Here is an 18,274-nt window from a genome sequence, read left to right on the forward strand (position 1 = left end):
TTTTTATCCCCTTTACCACTATCTATAGATTGTGTGCAGAATTATTAGGCAAGTGAGTATTTGACCATATTATCATTTTTATGCAGATTTTCTAACTCCACGCTGGATAGACTTCTATGCTTATTGGATGAAGCAGATCAGGTGATGTATAATGATGGAGGGTGAGGCCTAAGGATATAACACCCTACATGGAGGTGTGCAGAATTATCATGCAGCTTGTTTTCCTCAAGCAAAATGGACCAAAAAAGAGATTTAAGTTACTCTGAAAAGTCAAAAACTGTGAATAGTCTTATAGAGGGATGCAGCACTACTGAAATTGCTAAGATATTGGTCTGGGATCACAGAGCCATCATAAGTTTTGTTGCAAATAGTCAGCAGGGTTGCAAAAAATGTGTTGAGAAAAAAAGATGCAAATTACCATATTTTGTGGACTACAGGATGCACAGGACCATAAGACGCAGCCCAAATGTTGGTTAGGAAAATAGGAAAAACATTTTTTAAATAAAATGATGTTACATCTTATAATCCCATTTTACGGTAGCTTACCGGGGAGTTGGCGGTAGTGGAGCGGGGTCACAGGAGGCAGGGTCGCTGCTTCAGGAGAACGGTGGCAGCAGGAGTGGGGCGATGCTGCGGGCTCCGGGCTGGGAGGTCTCACCAGATCTCAATCTGCGCAAGCGGCGGCCATTTTTCCGAAGCCCACCGCAGGGATATGAATGGGTAGGAGGACTCCGCTCAGCGCCAACATCTTAGGAGAGCCCAGGGCCCACAGCCTCGCAGTGCCAGGACACCCTCTCCTCCCAGCCAGGGACCCACAGCATCGCCTCACTCCTGCCGCCACTGGACTGCTGAAGCAGCGACACTGCCTCCTGTGACCCCGCTCCACTGCCACCGACCCCTCAGTAAGCTACCTTTGGATTATAAGACGAACCCCCATTTTCCTCACAAATTGGGGGGTGTGGGGGGAGCGTCTTATAATCCAAAAAATAAAGTAACTGCCTAAGATGTGAGAAAAATCAAACATGAAGTGACCAGGGAGCCATTATCCTCCAGTGCTGTCATATTCCAGAACTACAGCCTCCCAGAACTACAAGGTGTTCAGTGTTCAGAGACATGGCCGAAATAAGGGAGGCTGAGACCGGACCACCACTGAACAACTGAACAAGACATAGAAGTTGGAGGCAAACGTGCGTCTATTTGCATTATGGCACAACGCAGAGTCCAGGCCAGGGGCTCAGTAGCAATAAAAAATTATATTGTCCATTAAAATACGATAAACGGTTGAAAGATGGTTGGCACTGCAGCCTTGCAGCGCTGGGGTCCTGGGTTCAAATTCCACCAAGGACAACATCTGCAAAAAGTTTGTATGTTCTCCCCGTGTTTGCGTGGGTTTCCACCGGGTTCTCCGGTTTACTCCCACACTCCAAAGACATACTGATAGGGAATGTAGATTGTGAGTCCTAATGGGGACAGCAATGATGATGTCTGTGAAGTGCTGTAGAAATAATGGCGCTATATAAGTGAGTACAATAAATAAAAGATGAATGCAGTGATTTCTGAAGAACATAGTAGACTACTGCGGATTGATCACCTGTGGCCTACAGAGGACCTGTAAGCTTTCCTGACCGGTCTGTTTTAGTAAATACGAATATATATTGTGAATATAACTCTGAATTCTACTGTTCCAAATTGCAGTCACATTGCAACATTGTAACTTAGGATTTCCAATAAGGTGGCACTGCAACGGAAAATTTCTGTCACTGGTCACATGTTCCACACGACTCACTTGCCATAGACTTCAATGCAAGTCAGATGCAACAAGTTGTACAGGTGTTTTTGGTCGCAAGACTTGTCTGAGAATTAATGTCATGTGACACATCTCGCCGTGGGGCCCCGACTTATTTATTCACTTCCAGGAAGAGTTAGGCTGAGTTCACACGATGCGTATTTAATGCGTTTCCGCTGCGTTTTTGCAGTTGCGTAAATGCCGCGGAAATGCATTAAAAACGCATGGTAGAAGGGCAGCAATATTCCCCAATTGAAATCCGCATGTGCTGTGCCCAGGATGCGGATTTTTCCGCAGCGTAAACGCTGCGCTCAAAAATCCACAGCATGTCATTTAATTTTGCGTAAACGCGGCGTTTTCGCCGCCATTGACTTGCATTAGAACGCTCCAATTCCGCAAGACTGCATCTGTACTTGCGTAATTGGTGCGTTCTAATGTGCGGATGGTACCCGGGTGTGGAGGAGAGGAGAGTCTCATCCACACCCAGGTACCATTAAAAAATCTGTAAAACAAGAATAAAATAAAAAATATATATATACTTACCATCTGTCGGCCCGCGCAGCGCTCCTGCTTGGTTCCCGGCACTTGCAGTGAGTTGAAGGACCTGCGCTGACGTCAGAGTCATGTGACGGGTCACGTGACGCTGATGTCGGCAGGTCTTTCAATTCAAAGTTGCCGGCGAGGGAGAATGGATTGAGCAGGACAGCGCGGGCCATCGGAGGTAAGTATATACACTCTCTCGGGTCACACTATATAAATCCATGCTGTTTGCATGAATTTATATAGTGTGACCTAGTTGTCAAGCACTTTCCAGGTGATGCTAAAATCGCCCTGGAAAGCGCTTGTCAATCCACATGCGGAAACGCATGTGAATCCGCATGTATTCCGCAGGAAAAACGCATGCCGATTGTGTTTTTCTGCCAGGGAGATGCAGAAATGATGCAGAAATTTTCTGCTTCATTTCTGCATCGTGTGCACATACCCTTAGAGAAACAGCACTACACAAATTTTTAAGAAAATATGAATTGTTACATTATGGTCGGAAATGAGCGTATTTACTGAAACAAATAAGCTGCCAGCTTTTAATCAGAATGATCATTTTTGAGACACAATGAGTTTTTGTGATAACAGTAAATGTAAGCATATTGTATGTATATATAAATATATATACACATACACATGTGTGTGATTATATATATATATATATAAATATATATACACATATACATGTGTGTGATTTTATATATATATATGATTGTGAGGCAGTGACCGGGATCATATACGAGGGACGTTCTATATCCCCCAGAATGTGTTCAGAGACCTATTAAATCCATTGGAGTGTATTGCAGTCACAGACACAGCTGCGGCTGCAATGCAGGAATGAAGGTGAGCATTGACCTGGTCAGACTACCTGGCTAAGGCAGATTAAGTAAAACCCGGCAGGGCCTTCATTTCTTGGGGGAAGCTACAGGAAGGCAGTGGGGCGGCCTCCTCCCTCCAACTTGGGTTTTCCAGTGGCTCTTGCCACAGGTCCTTTAAAAACCCTGCACTAAGGATTAGTGTTGTTCTATGTTGGAGCCTGCTAGGAGCACAGCAGGGAAGCTCAGCAGGACTGAGTGTGCCTGAACCCACGCCTGGGAAGCCTCTGCACCTGTCAGGCCCTGAGCGGCCCGGCGCAGCCGTTGCCCACGGCAACTGTTGTTTATGTACTCATGTTAACCCGGCTGCGAACCGGAGGACTTTCTGTTTAACCGTGAGTTGCTGAATAAAAGTTGTTTATGTTGGATTTGCTTGGGTCACTGCCTCAGTTACTGCATGGTGTGAACACTGCTGCCTTACAATATATACCGTATATACACACACACACACACACACACAGTTGAAACCAGAAGTTTACATACACTATATAAAAAGACACATATGCATGTTTTTCTCAATATCTGACATGAAATCAGAATAAACCCTTCCCGTTTTAGGTTAATTAGGATTACCATCATTTGTAAAATTTGCTAAATGCCAGAATAATGAGAGACATAGAATGTTTTAAGGCATTTTTATTACTTACTGCAAAGTCAAAAGTTTACATACACTAACATTACTATGCCTTTAAACAATTCTGGACGACCCATATTATGATGTCATGTCTTTGGAAGCTTCTGATAGTTTTTTTGGCAACATCTGAGTTAGAGACACACCTGTGGATGTATTTTAATGAACAATTGAAACACACTTCTTCTTTGTGTAGCATCATGGGAAAGTCTAAAGAAATCAGCCAAGATATCAGGAAGAGAATTGTGGACTTGCACAAGTCTGCATCATCATTGGGTACAATTTCAAGATGCCTGAAGGTGCCTCATTCATCTGTACAAACAATGATACGCAAGTACAAACAAGATGGGAATGTCCAGCCATCATACTGCTCAGGAAGGAGACGGGTTCTGTGTCCCAGAGTGAATGTGCTTTGGTCCGACCTTGAGACGATGATAGCGGAAGCTGGTAAGATTGTGTCAATAACCACACAGTGAAAAGAGTACTGTATCAACATGGGCTGAAAGGCCACTCTGCCAGGAACAAGCCATTACTCCAAAAGAAACATAAAAAAGCCAGATTAATGTTTGCAAATGCACACACAAACAAAGACGTAATTTTTGGAGACATGTCCTGTGGTTTGATGAAACTAAAATTGAACTTTTTGGGCATAATGACCATCGTTACGTTTGGAGGAAAAGGGGAAAAGCTTGGAAGCCTAAGAACACCATCCCAACTGTGAAACACGGGGGTGGCAGCATCATATTGTGGGGCTGTTTTGCTGCAGGAGGGACTGGTGCACTTCACAAAATAGATGGCATCATGAGAAAAGAAGATTATGTGGCAATACTGAAGCAACATCTCAAGACATCAGCCAGGAAGTTAAAGCTTGGGTGGAAATTGGTCTTCCAAATGGACAACGACTCGAAGCATACTGCCAAAATGGTAACAAAGTGGCTTAAAGATAACAAAGTCAATGTTTTGGAGTTGCCATCACAAAGCTCTGATCTCAATCCTATTGAAAATTTATGGGCAAAGCTGGAAAGGCAGGTGGGAACAAGACAACCTACAAACCTGGATCAGTTACACCAGTTTTGTCAGGAGGAATGGGCCCAAATTCCAACCAACTACTGTGAGGAGCTTGTGGAAGGATATCCCAAACGTTTGACCCAAGTCATCCAGCTTAAGGGTAATGGTACCAAATACTAATGAAATGTATGTAAACTTTTGACTTTGCAGTAAGTAATAAAATGCCTTAAACATTCTCTCGCTCTCATTATTCTGGCATTTGGCAAATATTAAAAGTTATGGTAATCCTAATTGACCTAAAACGGGAAAAGTTTATTCTGATTTCATGTCAGATATTGAGAAAAACATGCATATGTGTCTTTTTATATAGTGTATGTAAACTTCTGGTTTCAACTGTATATGTATGTATGTATATATAGATACAGTACAGACCAAAAGTTTGGACACACCTTCTCATTTAAAGATTTTTCTGTATTTTCATGACTATGAAAATTGTACATTCACACTGAAGGAATCAAAACTATGAATTAACACATGTGGAATTATATACTTAACAAAAAAGTGTGAAACAATTGAAAATATGTCTTATATTCTAGGTTCTTCAAAGTAGCCACCTTTTGCTTTGATGACTGCTTTGCACACTCTTGGCATTCTCTTGGCTTGAGAAAGGTTCTGTGAACCGAAACGTCGCCTTTGGGCTCATTAAAGTCCATTTTTTTTCAAAAATTTCTTGGAGTGCTGCCTCTTTATATTTTTTCTATTGATATGCAGCAGTTTGGACAGACTGTATGGAGGCTTGGCACCGGCTAGTGAGTAATATGAAATGGTGCTGTCTTTAATATATATATATATATATATATATATATATATATACATATACACACACACACATATATACAGTTTATATTGTATACCATATTCATACGCGTATGTGTTTCACAAGTCATCAAATAGATCTGACTGTTAATTATAGTCGGGGAACATTATGCAATTTATATCTATGTATCTATTTATATCTATGGCTATCTATCAGATCTATTTGATGTCTTATGAAACACATATACATATGAATATGGTTGTTCAATTCCCATTTAAAACTCACGAAAAGCTTTGGTCTCCATAATCATAAAACCACCACACTGCTAGAAGTAAAATATACCCAAGGGAATGGGGCCCAGCTGTACTAGCAGACACAGCCGAAGGACAAGAGGCCGGTGTGTTTGGAAGGAAGCCACCGTGTTATTTTAATCTCATTCACCCCCTTAATACAGGCATTGTGCCTCTAGGAAGCATGAAATACAAAAGGGAGGACATTGGTAACATAATGTAGTGCAACATTCCTGCGTATTGTCCTCCATATACAGGACATGATTACATCTCATCACACACCTCGCTGGTCCTCGCACAGTAACAATCCTTCTGTGGAATGTTCCGTGTTAATATGTTTATTTTGGAACACGTGAATGACTTTAACTAGAGGCTATCCAGATAAAACAAGGGAAAGATAACAAAAAACACGGCACTGTTCAAGTGGAACATGTAACTACTGTCAATCGCCCCAGGAAAAGCCTCATTCATAATCCGGTCATCAGTTTGGAAGCAGCTTTATGCCATTATATCGAACAGCAAAATAAAATACACAAAAGAACAATTGTCAAGGTTCCATACTTTAAGGCCCCGATTCATCATTGCCTTTGCGCCTTTTTCTTTTCTGCACCCAATTCATTATTTTTTGATTTTTTGCTTCTTCTTTTTTTAAGTCTATTTTATATGTGCTTGCCTGATTCTTTTTTAGTTATTGTGCTCCGCTTTGTGGGCAGAGTTTAGCGTTTCCAGCCAACTATATTTGCAAAATTGCAAAAATTGGCACAATCCCAACCCAGTATCACCCTGGAGTGATTTTATTAACATCAAGCAAAAGCCCCATATTTTGCAACACTTTGCTGAAAATGTTACAAAAAATGGTTAATAACCCCCTTCAGGACCCAGCCTATTTTGACCCTAAAGACCTTGGCATTTTTGTCAATTCTGACCAGTGTCCCTTTACGAAGTAAAAACTCTGGAACACTTCAACGGATCCTAGCGATTCTGAGATTGTTTTTCGTGACATATTGGGCTTCATGTTAGTATTAAATTTAGGTTGATAATATTTGCGTTTATTTGTGAAAAAATTAAAAATGTGGCAAAAATTTTGAAAATTTCGCTATTTTCAAATTTTGAATTTTTATTCTGCTAAACCAGAGAGGGATGTGACACAAAATAGTTAATAAATAACATTTCCCACATGTCTACTTTACATCAGCACAATTTTGGAAAAAAAAAAAATTGGGGTAGGAAGTTTGAAGGGTTCAAAGTTCATCAGCAATTTATCTTTTTTCCAGCAAAATTTACAAAACCATTTTTTTTAGTGACCACATCACATATGAAGTCCCTTTGAGGGGTGTACATGACAGAAAACACCCAAAAGTGACACCATTCCAAAAACTCCACCCCTCAAGCTACTCAAAACTACATTCAAGAAGATTATTAACCCTTCAGGTGCATCACAGGAACTAAAGCAGCATGGAAGAAAAAAATGAACATTTTAATTTTTCTAACAAAAATTTTCTTTTAGCCTAAATTTTTTCATTTTCACATGGGTAACAGGATAAAATGCATCCTAAAATTTGTTAGGCAAATTTGCAACAAATTGGAACCATGTCGCGTTTGGAGAGCCCCTGTGTGCCTAAACATTGGAGCTCCCCCACAAGTGACCCCATTTTGGAAACTAGACCACCCAGGGAACTTATCTAGATGGGTGGTGAGCATTTTGAACCCACAGGTGCTTCACAAATGAATCCATAAAAATGAAAAAAGAAAATTTTTGTGGAAAATTTTTTTTTTCATTTTTACGAATCAATTTGTGAAGCACCTGGGGGTTTAAAATGCTCACCACCCATCTAGATAAGTTCCCTTGGGGGTCTAGTTTCCAAAATGGGGCCACTTGTGGGGGAGCTCCAATGTTTAGGCACACAGGGGCTCTCCAAACGCGACATGGTTTCAATTTGTTAGCGGACACCATGTCGTGTTTGGAGAGCCCCTGTGTGCCTAAACATTGGAGCTCCCCCACAAGTGACCCCATTTTGGAAACTAGACCCCCAAGGAACCTATCTAGATGCATAGTGAGCACTTGGAACCCCCAGGTGCTTCACAAATTGATTCATAAAAATGAAAAAGTATTTTTTTTTCCACAAAAATTTTCTTTTAATTTTTACGGATTAATTTGTGAAGCACCTGGGGGTTCAAAATGCTCACCACCCATCTAGATAAGTTCCCTGGGGGGTCTAGTTTCCAAAATGGGGTCACTTGTGGGGGAGCTCCAATGTTTAGGCACACAGGAGCTCTCCAAACGCAACATGGTGTCCGCTAACAAATTGGAACCATGTCGCGTTTGGAGAGCCCCTGTGTGCCTAAATATTGGAGCTCCCCCCACAAGTGACCCCATTTTGGAAACTAGACCCCCCAGGGAACTTATCTAGATGCATAGTGAGCACCCCCAGGTGCTTCACAAATTGTGTAGTGTATGTCAGGTTGGTGTGCGGTGTGGTATAGTGTAGTGTATACACCACACACACTACAACACACACACCAACCCGACAGCCTCCTCAGCTGAGTACGCCCTAGACTGGGATGAGCGGGACGGGCGGGACATTTTGTGTGCTGTGTGCGTGTGTTAAAAAAAAATATCGAAACTCTATTATAGTGTGAGTGTACGTGTGTGTGTGAGTGCTTGGTGTAACCTTCGGCGGTCAGGCGTAGGGGACGGCCAGGCGTAGGGGGCGCAGGAGGGGGTGTGCTCAGGCACACGGAGCATGCTCAGGCACACGGGGCGCATGAGGGGGCTGAGGAGATGGAGGAGCCAGCAGCAGCAGCAAGGGGGGTGATCACTGGGGCAGAAAGAGGGGCAGGAGCCAGCAGTAGCAGCAGCAAGGGGGTGAACCCTGGGGCAGAAAGGGGGGCAGGAGCCGGCAGCAGCAAAGGGGGTAGGAGGCCGGCAGCATCAGGGGGGGTGATCACTGGGGCAGAAAGGGGAGCAGGAGCTGGCAGCAGCAGGGGGGTGATCACTGGGTTTGCGGGGGGGTGATCACTGGGAGGGGGGGTGTGTGATCACTGGGACGGGAGATCACTGGGACGGGGGGGTGATCACTGGGATGGGGGGTGATCACTGGGACGGGGGGGTGATCACTGGGACGGGGGGGGTGATCACTGGGAGGGATGGTGGGTGATCACAGGCGCAGGGAATTCACAGTGAGCCTGCTGCTGCCTGTGATCACCATACACCGGCTGGCAGAAGGAGAGCACCAGCCGGTGGATGAAGACATGGGAGAGGGAGTGGAGGGAGCGGAGGTCGGGGTGCAGGTATGGAATTGGACTGGGGTGGAGGGGGTTGGAGAGGGGGCTGGAATCGGACAAGGGGGGGTAATATTACTGGCGGTGGATCGGCGTCGGCGTCGGATCAGTGGCGGCGGGAGATCAGTGGCGGCGGCAGCAGCAGATCAGTGGGTGACCAAGCTCCACTGTTTCCACGGATGGGAGGAAGCTGTGGAGCTTGGTCAGCCGTTGTAAAAACGACACCCTACACATCTGATTGGAGGGCTAGCGTCACATGGACACTAGCCCCAATCAGATCTGGGGGGGGGGGGTCGTGACAGAGCTGACACTCCCCCCAGCCAATGGCTGATGCTATATGCATCAGGCCATGCCCAGATCATAAATATTTCACCAATTTCCATTGGTGAAATATTTAATTCATTCCGATTGGCAGTTTCACTAAAGTAAAAGTGAAACTGCCAATCGGAGGGGTCCTAGGCACGGGGGGGTTATTCCACCCCCCGTGGGGTCAACTACAGGTTGTCCAGTTTCAGTAGCAACTGTGACACCTGAGCGACCCCGCTCGCAGACGCTGTGACATGGGTCGGGAACGCACGAGTTTCCATGTCACAAACGCTGTGACACGGGTCGGGAAGGGGTTAATAACAGGGGGAAAAAAGCCTATTTTTGACTGTGCGCAAAATTCACAAAACACATGCGCAATTTTGATGAAACGTCAGCAAATACCAAAAGGCAAAGAAAGAAAAGAGACTTTTAAAAAAAGAAATGCAAATCATGAATCTGGCCTAAATCTATATTAAAATTTGAGTAAATTGGCAAATACTTTGCTGTAAAAAAATAATGACATATCGCTTTATTTTCTTATTAACTTGGTATGTTTGACTGTGAAACACTGTGGCGTTTTTGAGAAAAATCCGCTCGGGACAGAGCTTTTTAGATTAGTCAAAGGCCGGATCCCGACAGCTTCTCTCCGCCCAATGCCAATGACTGACAGTTCTCTCCCTACTATGCACACACAAGGAGACACCTATCATGCAAGGGGAGAGGGCAGAGAGAAGCCCCAGAGGAACAGCCTTTTCGACTCATCGCCCGTGTGACTTTTAAAGAGGCTGTCCACTACTTTAGCATTGATGACCCGTCCTTAGGATAGGTCATCAATGTCTGATGGGTTGGGGTCCGACACCCTGGAACCCGGCTGATCAGCTGTTATTGGTGTCGGCGGCCACAAGTGCTGACTTGAGGAGCTGCTCAGTCTTCCGATAGTGGCAGCGGCAGGGTACTACACATCCGCCTCCTATATGATTTGACTTGGCCACTATCAGAAGACTGAGCAGCTCCGAAAGTGAGCACTTCCAGCTGGCGACCACCGTTAGTAGTGGACAACCTCTTTAAGGTTTAGAGTCAAACATATATGGCTGAAGTCATATAGTGGCTGTGGCCGGCCGTAAGTCATACAGTGGCCGGATGTGTTCTCCTCCCTGTCTTCTTTCTTCTGATGCCGCTTGCTACACTTCCTGCAGTATTAGTGTAGCAAGGAAGAAAGGAGACAGGGAAGAGAACCCGTGCGGCCACTGCATGCGCACGCAGCCTCACACACGCTGGCTTCATTCAGACAGTGCTTCCTCTGGAAAGCAAGCACTGTCCATCAGAAGCAGAGGAAGGCTCTCATTATGCAAATGAGGAGGCATAACAGTGTACCAAACCCTTGGCCATGCCAAGGATGCACTGAAACCTCCTTATCTGCATACGAATAAAGATATTTTCTCAGGCACTGAACCAGTAACAGGTACAGTCATAGTACAGTTGTTATAGGGGCATTTTGGGGGTCACAGACTACCTTTAAAAAAAACAGAGCAGACGGGGGGACAGGGGTGTTCTGAAACCGGAACTTCCATTTAAAGTTCGCCAAGCATAGGATTGACTGGGCAGCAGCTTACTGCTCTCTCTCCATATAGACCATGTGTATGGGGTAGCCAGAAGTAAGCACATGTTTTTACTATAAAGAATGAATGTCTTTGAGCAAAGAAGTAGCTATAGATTTAGCCATTTTTGAACTACAGATGTAAATATTGGTTGTGATCAATGATTGTCACGGGTGTGTCGGAGGTGACAGACAGTCGCCCTGTAGTGGCTTGTAGGAGATCTCCACGTTTGGCATTGCAGACAGATTCCTAGATAGGAGGTAGTCTTTAGGACCCAGCGACTACCTCCCTCTGGCCTGCGTGTATATATACCTGGTCTCTCTAGGTGGGCGTCGCCGGTTATACGTTATACTCATTCCTACTTGGAGTTTGGCTGAAGTAGCATCGCGTCCTCTTTGGAGTCTTTAAGCCATGTGCCCTGTTGCAGTTTCTTCTAAAGCCAAGTTGTAATTCCCCTGTGTTGTCTTCCCCTTTTCTCTTTGGAGTGCTAGCGGAGGTTGACTAGTGCTCATCTCCTTCCACCTCCAGCTACAGCCTTACGCCAGGGATAGTTGGGCGAGGAATGTGATCGGCGACAGCTGCGGAGGCTGTATAGGGACGGTAGGGGAAGACAGGGTGATGCTAGTCCAGCTTAGGAGGTCACTACTTCCCCTTTCCCTAGTGTCTGGGCTCCCTTTACTTCCCCCCCCTGTATTGCATTCACACCTGGCGTGACAATGATGGATCTGAATGAAAACAGACATCTGACCTTTTAATTCCAATGATGATCATTTATAAAGAGTTCTAATTGTTTAGCAAATACCATTGGATGTGCGACATCAGTGAACCAGCCCCCTTTGGCCCCCTCTGCTCTACTTACTGCCCCCTGCAGCTCTGTAAGACTATCAATAAACCATTCTATGGTAATTATGTGCCTTATATAAGATATTAGCAACTTGCCAAATAAAATGCTGCAAAATTGAGAACAACATTCTTATTATATATCAGACATGAAATAAATGAAAGATACATTACCCCTGTGACATCCATGACCTTAATGGCCGCAAGCTGACCAGTTTTAACATGTCGACCCTGTAATGAAATAAGAACGATACATAAATACATATTTTCAATGCGGGGATGCAGTATAGACTGAAGCAATACACTGATGATACATCACAGGCCGGTCCGCAGTCACCTCTCTGATAGATTAGCCTCTGCTCCGTTGCAGAAAATAAGCAGATTTGTTGACATTTTGACACAAAGGGAATTGAGTGCAGGGCCATTTACAGATCAGTGAGTCAGCCGCTGCTTTCTACATGACTAAGCATTGCAAGGGTCATTTATTTTGCACCTAGGCACCATATTGGAAGAAAAAGTAAAAACATGAAAACTCGCTGCCTTCAGCACACTTTATTCTACTAAACTTTCACAACAAAAGTGCTCCTGATACAATTCAAGGTAAAACAGAAGAGAACGTGAGCACCGCACAGAAATGTTACTGCTCATAGGGAAGACAGTTTACAGTCAATCATCTAAAAGGAATGGTCATCAGAAGAAACAGATGGAGACGGAGCTCGAAATCTCAAAAAGCCTCGAAGTAATATAAGACAGGTCCTATTGTGCTCTTATCAGATACTCAACTAAGGGTTAATGTTTCCCGCTAATCATACGCTGATAGTAAATACAATATTCTCAGATTAGACAGAACATATAGTAAGTAAAAGATTTATTTCACTTTATTATTTACATTATAGACCAGACTTGGGCATAGTGCAGCCTGTGGGACCGGGACATGGAAATCATATGCAACTAAGCGGCATCGCAGTGGGCACCTGATCTGCCTGGTCAATTACAGCGGTCAGGTGCGTACCGGCACATAGGAGGACGAAAAGAAAGGCAGAAAGAATGTGAGCGACAGAAGAAAGCCATTACGGGAACAAGGCAAAGGGCGGAAGACAGAGAAGTGAGTGACAGAACAGAGATACACGAGTCAGAGACCGGGACAAGGATAGACCATGGGAGAGCTCACAGTAAGGATCGGAGCCGATCAAGGTACATTTATGCTTATTATACTTAAAGGGGTATTCCGATATCCAAGATCCTACTCCAGTAAGTAGTAGATGTAATAATAATAATAATATTAGCAAATACATCCAGTTAGAAACGTAGTATAGTTCTTCTGATTTGCTATGTTCCTTACCCCATGTGCAGTCATTGCAGTAGCTTAGATATCCAAAGGTTACGACCACTCATATAGTGACAGTTCATTGCTAGTGGTCGTAACCATGGATACCTAAGCTACTGCAATGCCCTGCACTTGGGGTAAGCATCATAGCAAATCAAAAGAACTATAGTACATTTCTAATTTGAGGTATTTGCTAACATTATTATTATACCTAATAACATATTGTGATAGGATCTTGGAGATGGGAATACCCCTTTTAAAGCTAATTAGTAGGAGCAGTAGGATTATAAACTTTATAAAGAGCAGTAAATTATATGGCTTTGATTAGCTGTTGCTTGCAATATATATCAGTATAAGCCCTATTGTAACATCTATTAACAGTAGAAGCTAGCAACATACCCAATTCTGCTCAATATTAAGCAACAAATTATAGAGCAGAGTTAAGGTTCAGCGGCATCTCAAATGGCTCTTTGGGAAAATTAATTGTCCACCCTCGTTACCATAGTAAGAGTGAGTAATATTTTATTAAGGCTATGTGCCCACGTTGCATTTATGAAGCAGAAAATTTCTGCTGCATAAATGCAAGTCCTCTCCCGGAAAAACGCATGCGGAATTCCGCACGTGTTTATCGCGCATTTTTCGCGCGTTTATCACGCGTTTTCCACATGCGGAATTGCCTTGCGTTTTTTATGCATTGGACAAAGGCAATTCCGCTTGCGGAAACGCAAAATTAAATGACATGCTGCGGATTTTTGAACGCGGCATAAACGCTGCGGAAAAATCCGCAGTATGTGCATAGAACTTGCGGAATCCCATTGGGGAACATGGGGTGCGGATATACATGCGTTTTTCAAGCGTTTACGCTGCGGAAATTCCGCAGCATATACGCTTGAAAAATGCTACGTGGGCACACAGCCTAAAGGTGTTTTCTCATCATCAGAAATGGGTAAACTTGTTAAGGTTGCACCTTGTCCCCTTCCTTATTTCCTTAGACATTGAGGCACTGGCATCTTCCTGGTAACTTGCATGGACAAAGCTGCAGTAAAAATGCTCCAACCTTCTCAATGACCGGGGTACAACACGCGTTTGCCATCACCGAAAAGCCCAGCAATAAGGCCTGGATTACTGTTTCCTTGATAATACAACAGATATTTAAAGTGATTCTTTCCGCAGAAAGCGACTGTTCAAACCAAGAATACGGTGCACCCTTGGGCATGGCCATAAAGTTCTGTGCATCTAACCACCTACTTATTTTCCATGTCCTGTAAAGCCAGAGCTGTCAGTCAAGGAAGAGTAGGGCGGAGAAAAATGCAAAACAAGACGGTGGGAAGGTGCACTAAACTGCTTGGCCATGCCAAGGGTGCACCAAGAAACTGCTTGGTTTGGTCATTTTGTGATTACAGACCCCCTTTAAAAACTTCTGTATTATAGTAAGACAAGGAGGTCTTGCTGTAACAACAATTCAGCTTCAGTCTTTGGCCAATTGATATGTTGTGAACCGTGCAATATTTGCCCATATGTGTTTTTCCATCCATGAATTCATTGTGGCAGCTTTCCAAAGAACGCGCACAGGATATCTTTTAAAATGGGATCTGGCTCACATATGAAGTTCTAGCACTGACAAAGCCCTTCCCATCATTTGGAAAGAAATGATTTGGAAAACAATTCAGATTTTATTTGCCAAGAATCTGTACATTCCAGCTTCAATTCTTGCATGTGAGCAAACCATCCGCTAGTTATTGTCTCAGTTTTAGTGCTTATTGTCAGAAGGAAAGGAAAGATAATACATACAGAAATTGCAGAAAGAAGACCAGTGAAGTCTGTTTTAGTAAGTGCTGGCATTTTCCATAATCTTTTCATAGAACGCTGCATAGTTCTCTTCCTGTACCTTTTCCCCTGGACAGGTAGGAATAAAATCAAGCCTGGAATTCCATTTTCCTGCCATTAGGACATGTCCCTACACAGTCGGAGAGCCGCCAGTCAGTCCATGCACTGCGTTCCAATCTCATTCCGATTTATACAGCCGCCTGACTGCGCCTTTAAGAGTATGTGGGTTTAGCGCCTCGTTGGCAAGGGTAACACCCAATTGTCAATTTATTCATAAATTTCCACAAAGAGTAACAGGAATGGCACAAATTAAAGTTCTTAGAAAATACGGATTATTTCATGGGAAGCACAAGTATTCACTAAATAGGCAAGTCAGGAGAGTTGCAGGTGAACTTTTAATGCAGAAGATACACCACAATAGGTAAAAGAGAAGATAGCAACATTTTGGGTAGAACATCCTTCATCAGGCATATGGCAATTGATTGGTGGATATGTAATATAAGGCTATGTGCCCACAATGCAGAAAAGAAGCAGAAATTTTCCAGAGCATTTCTGCATGTCCTTGGCAGTAAAAACGCTTGCGGGTGTTATACGCGTTTTGGAAGCGTTGTTATTTGCGGATTTGCCGTGCGTTTTTCAAATGCATTGTATGGGCAAATCCGCACGCAGAAACGCACAAAGAATGGTCATGCTGCGTTTTTTTCCGCACCTAAAATCCACGCAGAAAAAATCCTGAACATGTGCAGAGAACTTGCAAAATGTCAAAGGAAGTCATGGGATAAGATGTGCAATGCGTTTCTGCTGCATTAACGCACGGAAAAAAACGCACAAAAAACGCACCAAATCCGCATAGCCTAAGAATTCCTGGCTTCGGGACGGACTTCCACAGGGGCCAAACCAGGAAACCCTCCTTTGTAGCCCACAAGTGGCGTCCACTTTCAATGTCATTAAAGTTCATAAGTCTTTTAATTTCGGAGGGCTCCATCACAGATGTCGTCACACATGATTAGACAAGTGGCGTTTCAAGCTTTGCTACTTTTCTAATATGAAGTACTATTCTTTGTAACCCAAAACATTTGATAATTAAAAGGGGGCTGCAGAGCACTCGTAGGGAACATGGAGTAAATGATTATGCAAAGCGCTAGCCAGAGTTGTGGAGACGGTATAAAATGGACTGACTCCTAAGTTATATAATACATTGGGTACAGTAATACAGTGCAGGATGTGCAGTAAATGTTTTCATAAGAATTTGGGAAAGTTCTGAAATGTCCTATAAATGTCTGTCCTATTCCTGATCTAAGAATCTCGGCTTTTAGTTGAGATGAATCTGTGCTGCACTTTATGTACATGCTCAGTAGTGAGGCAGTGCTGCACTTTATATACATGCTCAGTAGTGAGGCAGTGCTGCACTTTATATACACGCTCAGTAGTGAGGCAGTGCTGCACTTTATGTACATGCTCAGTAGTGAGGCAGTGCTGCACTTTATGTACACGCTCAGTAGTGAGGCAGTGCTGCACTTTATGTACATGCTCAGTAGTGAGGCAGTGCTGCCCTTTATATACACGCTCAGTAGTGAGGCAGTGCTGCCCTTTATGTACACGCTCAGTAGTGAGGCAGTGCTGCACTTTATGTACATGGTCAGTAGTGAGGCAGTGCTGCCCTTTACGTACACGCTCAGTAATGAGGCAGTGCTGCACTTTATGTACATGCTCAGTAGTGAGGCAGTGCTGCACTTTATATACATGCTCAGTAGTGAGGTAGTGCTGCACTTCATGTACATGCTCAGTAGTGAGGCAGTGCTGCACTTTATGTACACGCTCAGTAGTGAGGCAGTGCTACACTTTATGTACACGCTCAGTAGTGAGGCAGTGCTGCACTTTATGTACATGCTCAGTAGTGAGGCAGTGCTGCACTTTATATACATGCTCAGTAGTGAGGTAGTGCTGCACTTTATGTACACGCTCAGTAGAGAGGCAGTGCTGCACTTTATGTACACGCTCAGTAGTGAGGCAGTGCTGCACTTTATGTACATGCTCAGTAGTGAGGCAGTGCTGCACTTTATGTACACGCTCAGTAGTGAGGCAGTGCTGCACTTTATGTACACGCTCAGTAGTGAGGGAGTGCTGTGGAGTCGGAAGTCAGGGAAATTGAGGAGTCGGAGGTTTGGCTTACTGACTCCACAGCCCTGTAGGAAACACTGATATTATTGACATTGGCCATTGTGAAAATTAGATTTACTGGTAAGTCTTACCCACTAAGCACTGAGCCACCCATAATTTTTGCAACGTTGCTTGAATAATTTTTGCCTTATGGGAAAAAGAAGGTGCACACGAGAAACAGCAATGTTGTGATTTTTCTGGGACAAGGTTTGTGTTACAATGCAGTCTTTGCCTGGATAAACCCATAACCCAAATAAAAGTGGTTTTACTATTACATTTACTGTTACATTTGTAACATAAATTCCAGTGAATAAGAGTATTACTACCTATACTTCCAAAAAACAGCAACTATTCCTATTTTACTGATGTGCAAACCATAAAAATCAGATGCTCAGCAGATGCTTTTGCTCTTAAGCATCACTGATCCTGGCATCTGCTAGCACCACGGAGAGCACAACGTATTCCACATTTCATTACAATTGGCATTTCATATTCTCTTTTAGGAGATTACTGCTGGCCAGTTACAACAGAAGTTAAGAAAGCAAGACGCCGCAGCCTTTGTAGCACCAGAGACCCCAAGTAAACAACCAGAGGCAGACTCCAAAACCTGCTTTGTGTGATAACAGCTACAATGTTTACTATATGTATAAAATATAAATGGCAGGATAAAAACTGCTGAGGATAGTAAACTACAGTGGCTTGCAGAAGTATTCACCCCCCTTGGCTTTTTACCTATTTTGTTATATTAAAACCTGTGTTTAGATATTTTGTAATCCAATTTGTGTTTGATGCATCAGCACTAAATAGTATAAGTTGGTGAAGTGAAGTGAGAAAAATATAGACATAAATTAAATTTATGGGATCAAATAACTACAAATTGTCATGTGCATATGTATTCACCCCTTTTGTGATGAAGCCCCTAAAAATTTCTGATGTAATTACCTTCATAAATCACATGCTTAGTGAAAGGAAGTCCACCTGTAT

General features: G+C 43.5%; 1 protein-coding gene across 15 annotated transcripts in view; it reads right to left on the reverse strand.

Moving 5' to 3' along the window:
* The window catches only part of TNIK (TRAF2 and NCK interacting kinase), a 330,725-nt gene that overhangs the window by 151,891 nt on the left and 160,560 nt on the right, over positions 1-18,274 (reverse strand). For all 15 annotated transcript variants that reach the window (XM_073674893.1, XM_073674887.1, XM_073674897.1 and 12 more), the window contains exon 3: positions 12,151-12,207. In XM_073674893.1, coding sequence (XP_073530994.1) covers positions 12,151-12,207 — 57 coding nt within the window. The remainder of the gene's footprint in view (positions 1-12,150; positions 12,208-18,274) is intronic.

Source organism: Phyllobates terribilis, unplaced genomic scaffold (assembly GCF_046119375.1).
Source record: "Phyllobates terribilis strain yellow unplaced genomic scaffold, ASM4611937v1 Scaffold_3__8_contigs__length_932513732, whole genome shotgun sequence".
Lineage (NCBI taxonomy): Eukaryota > Metazoa > Chordata > Amphibia > Anura > Dendrobatidae > Phyllobates > Phyllobates terribilis.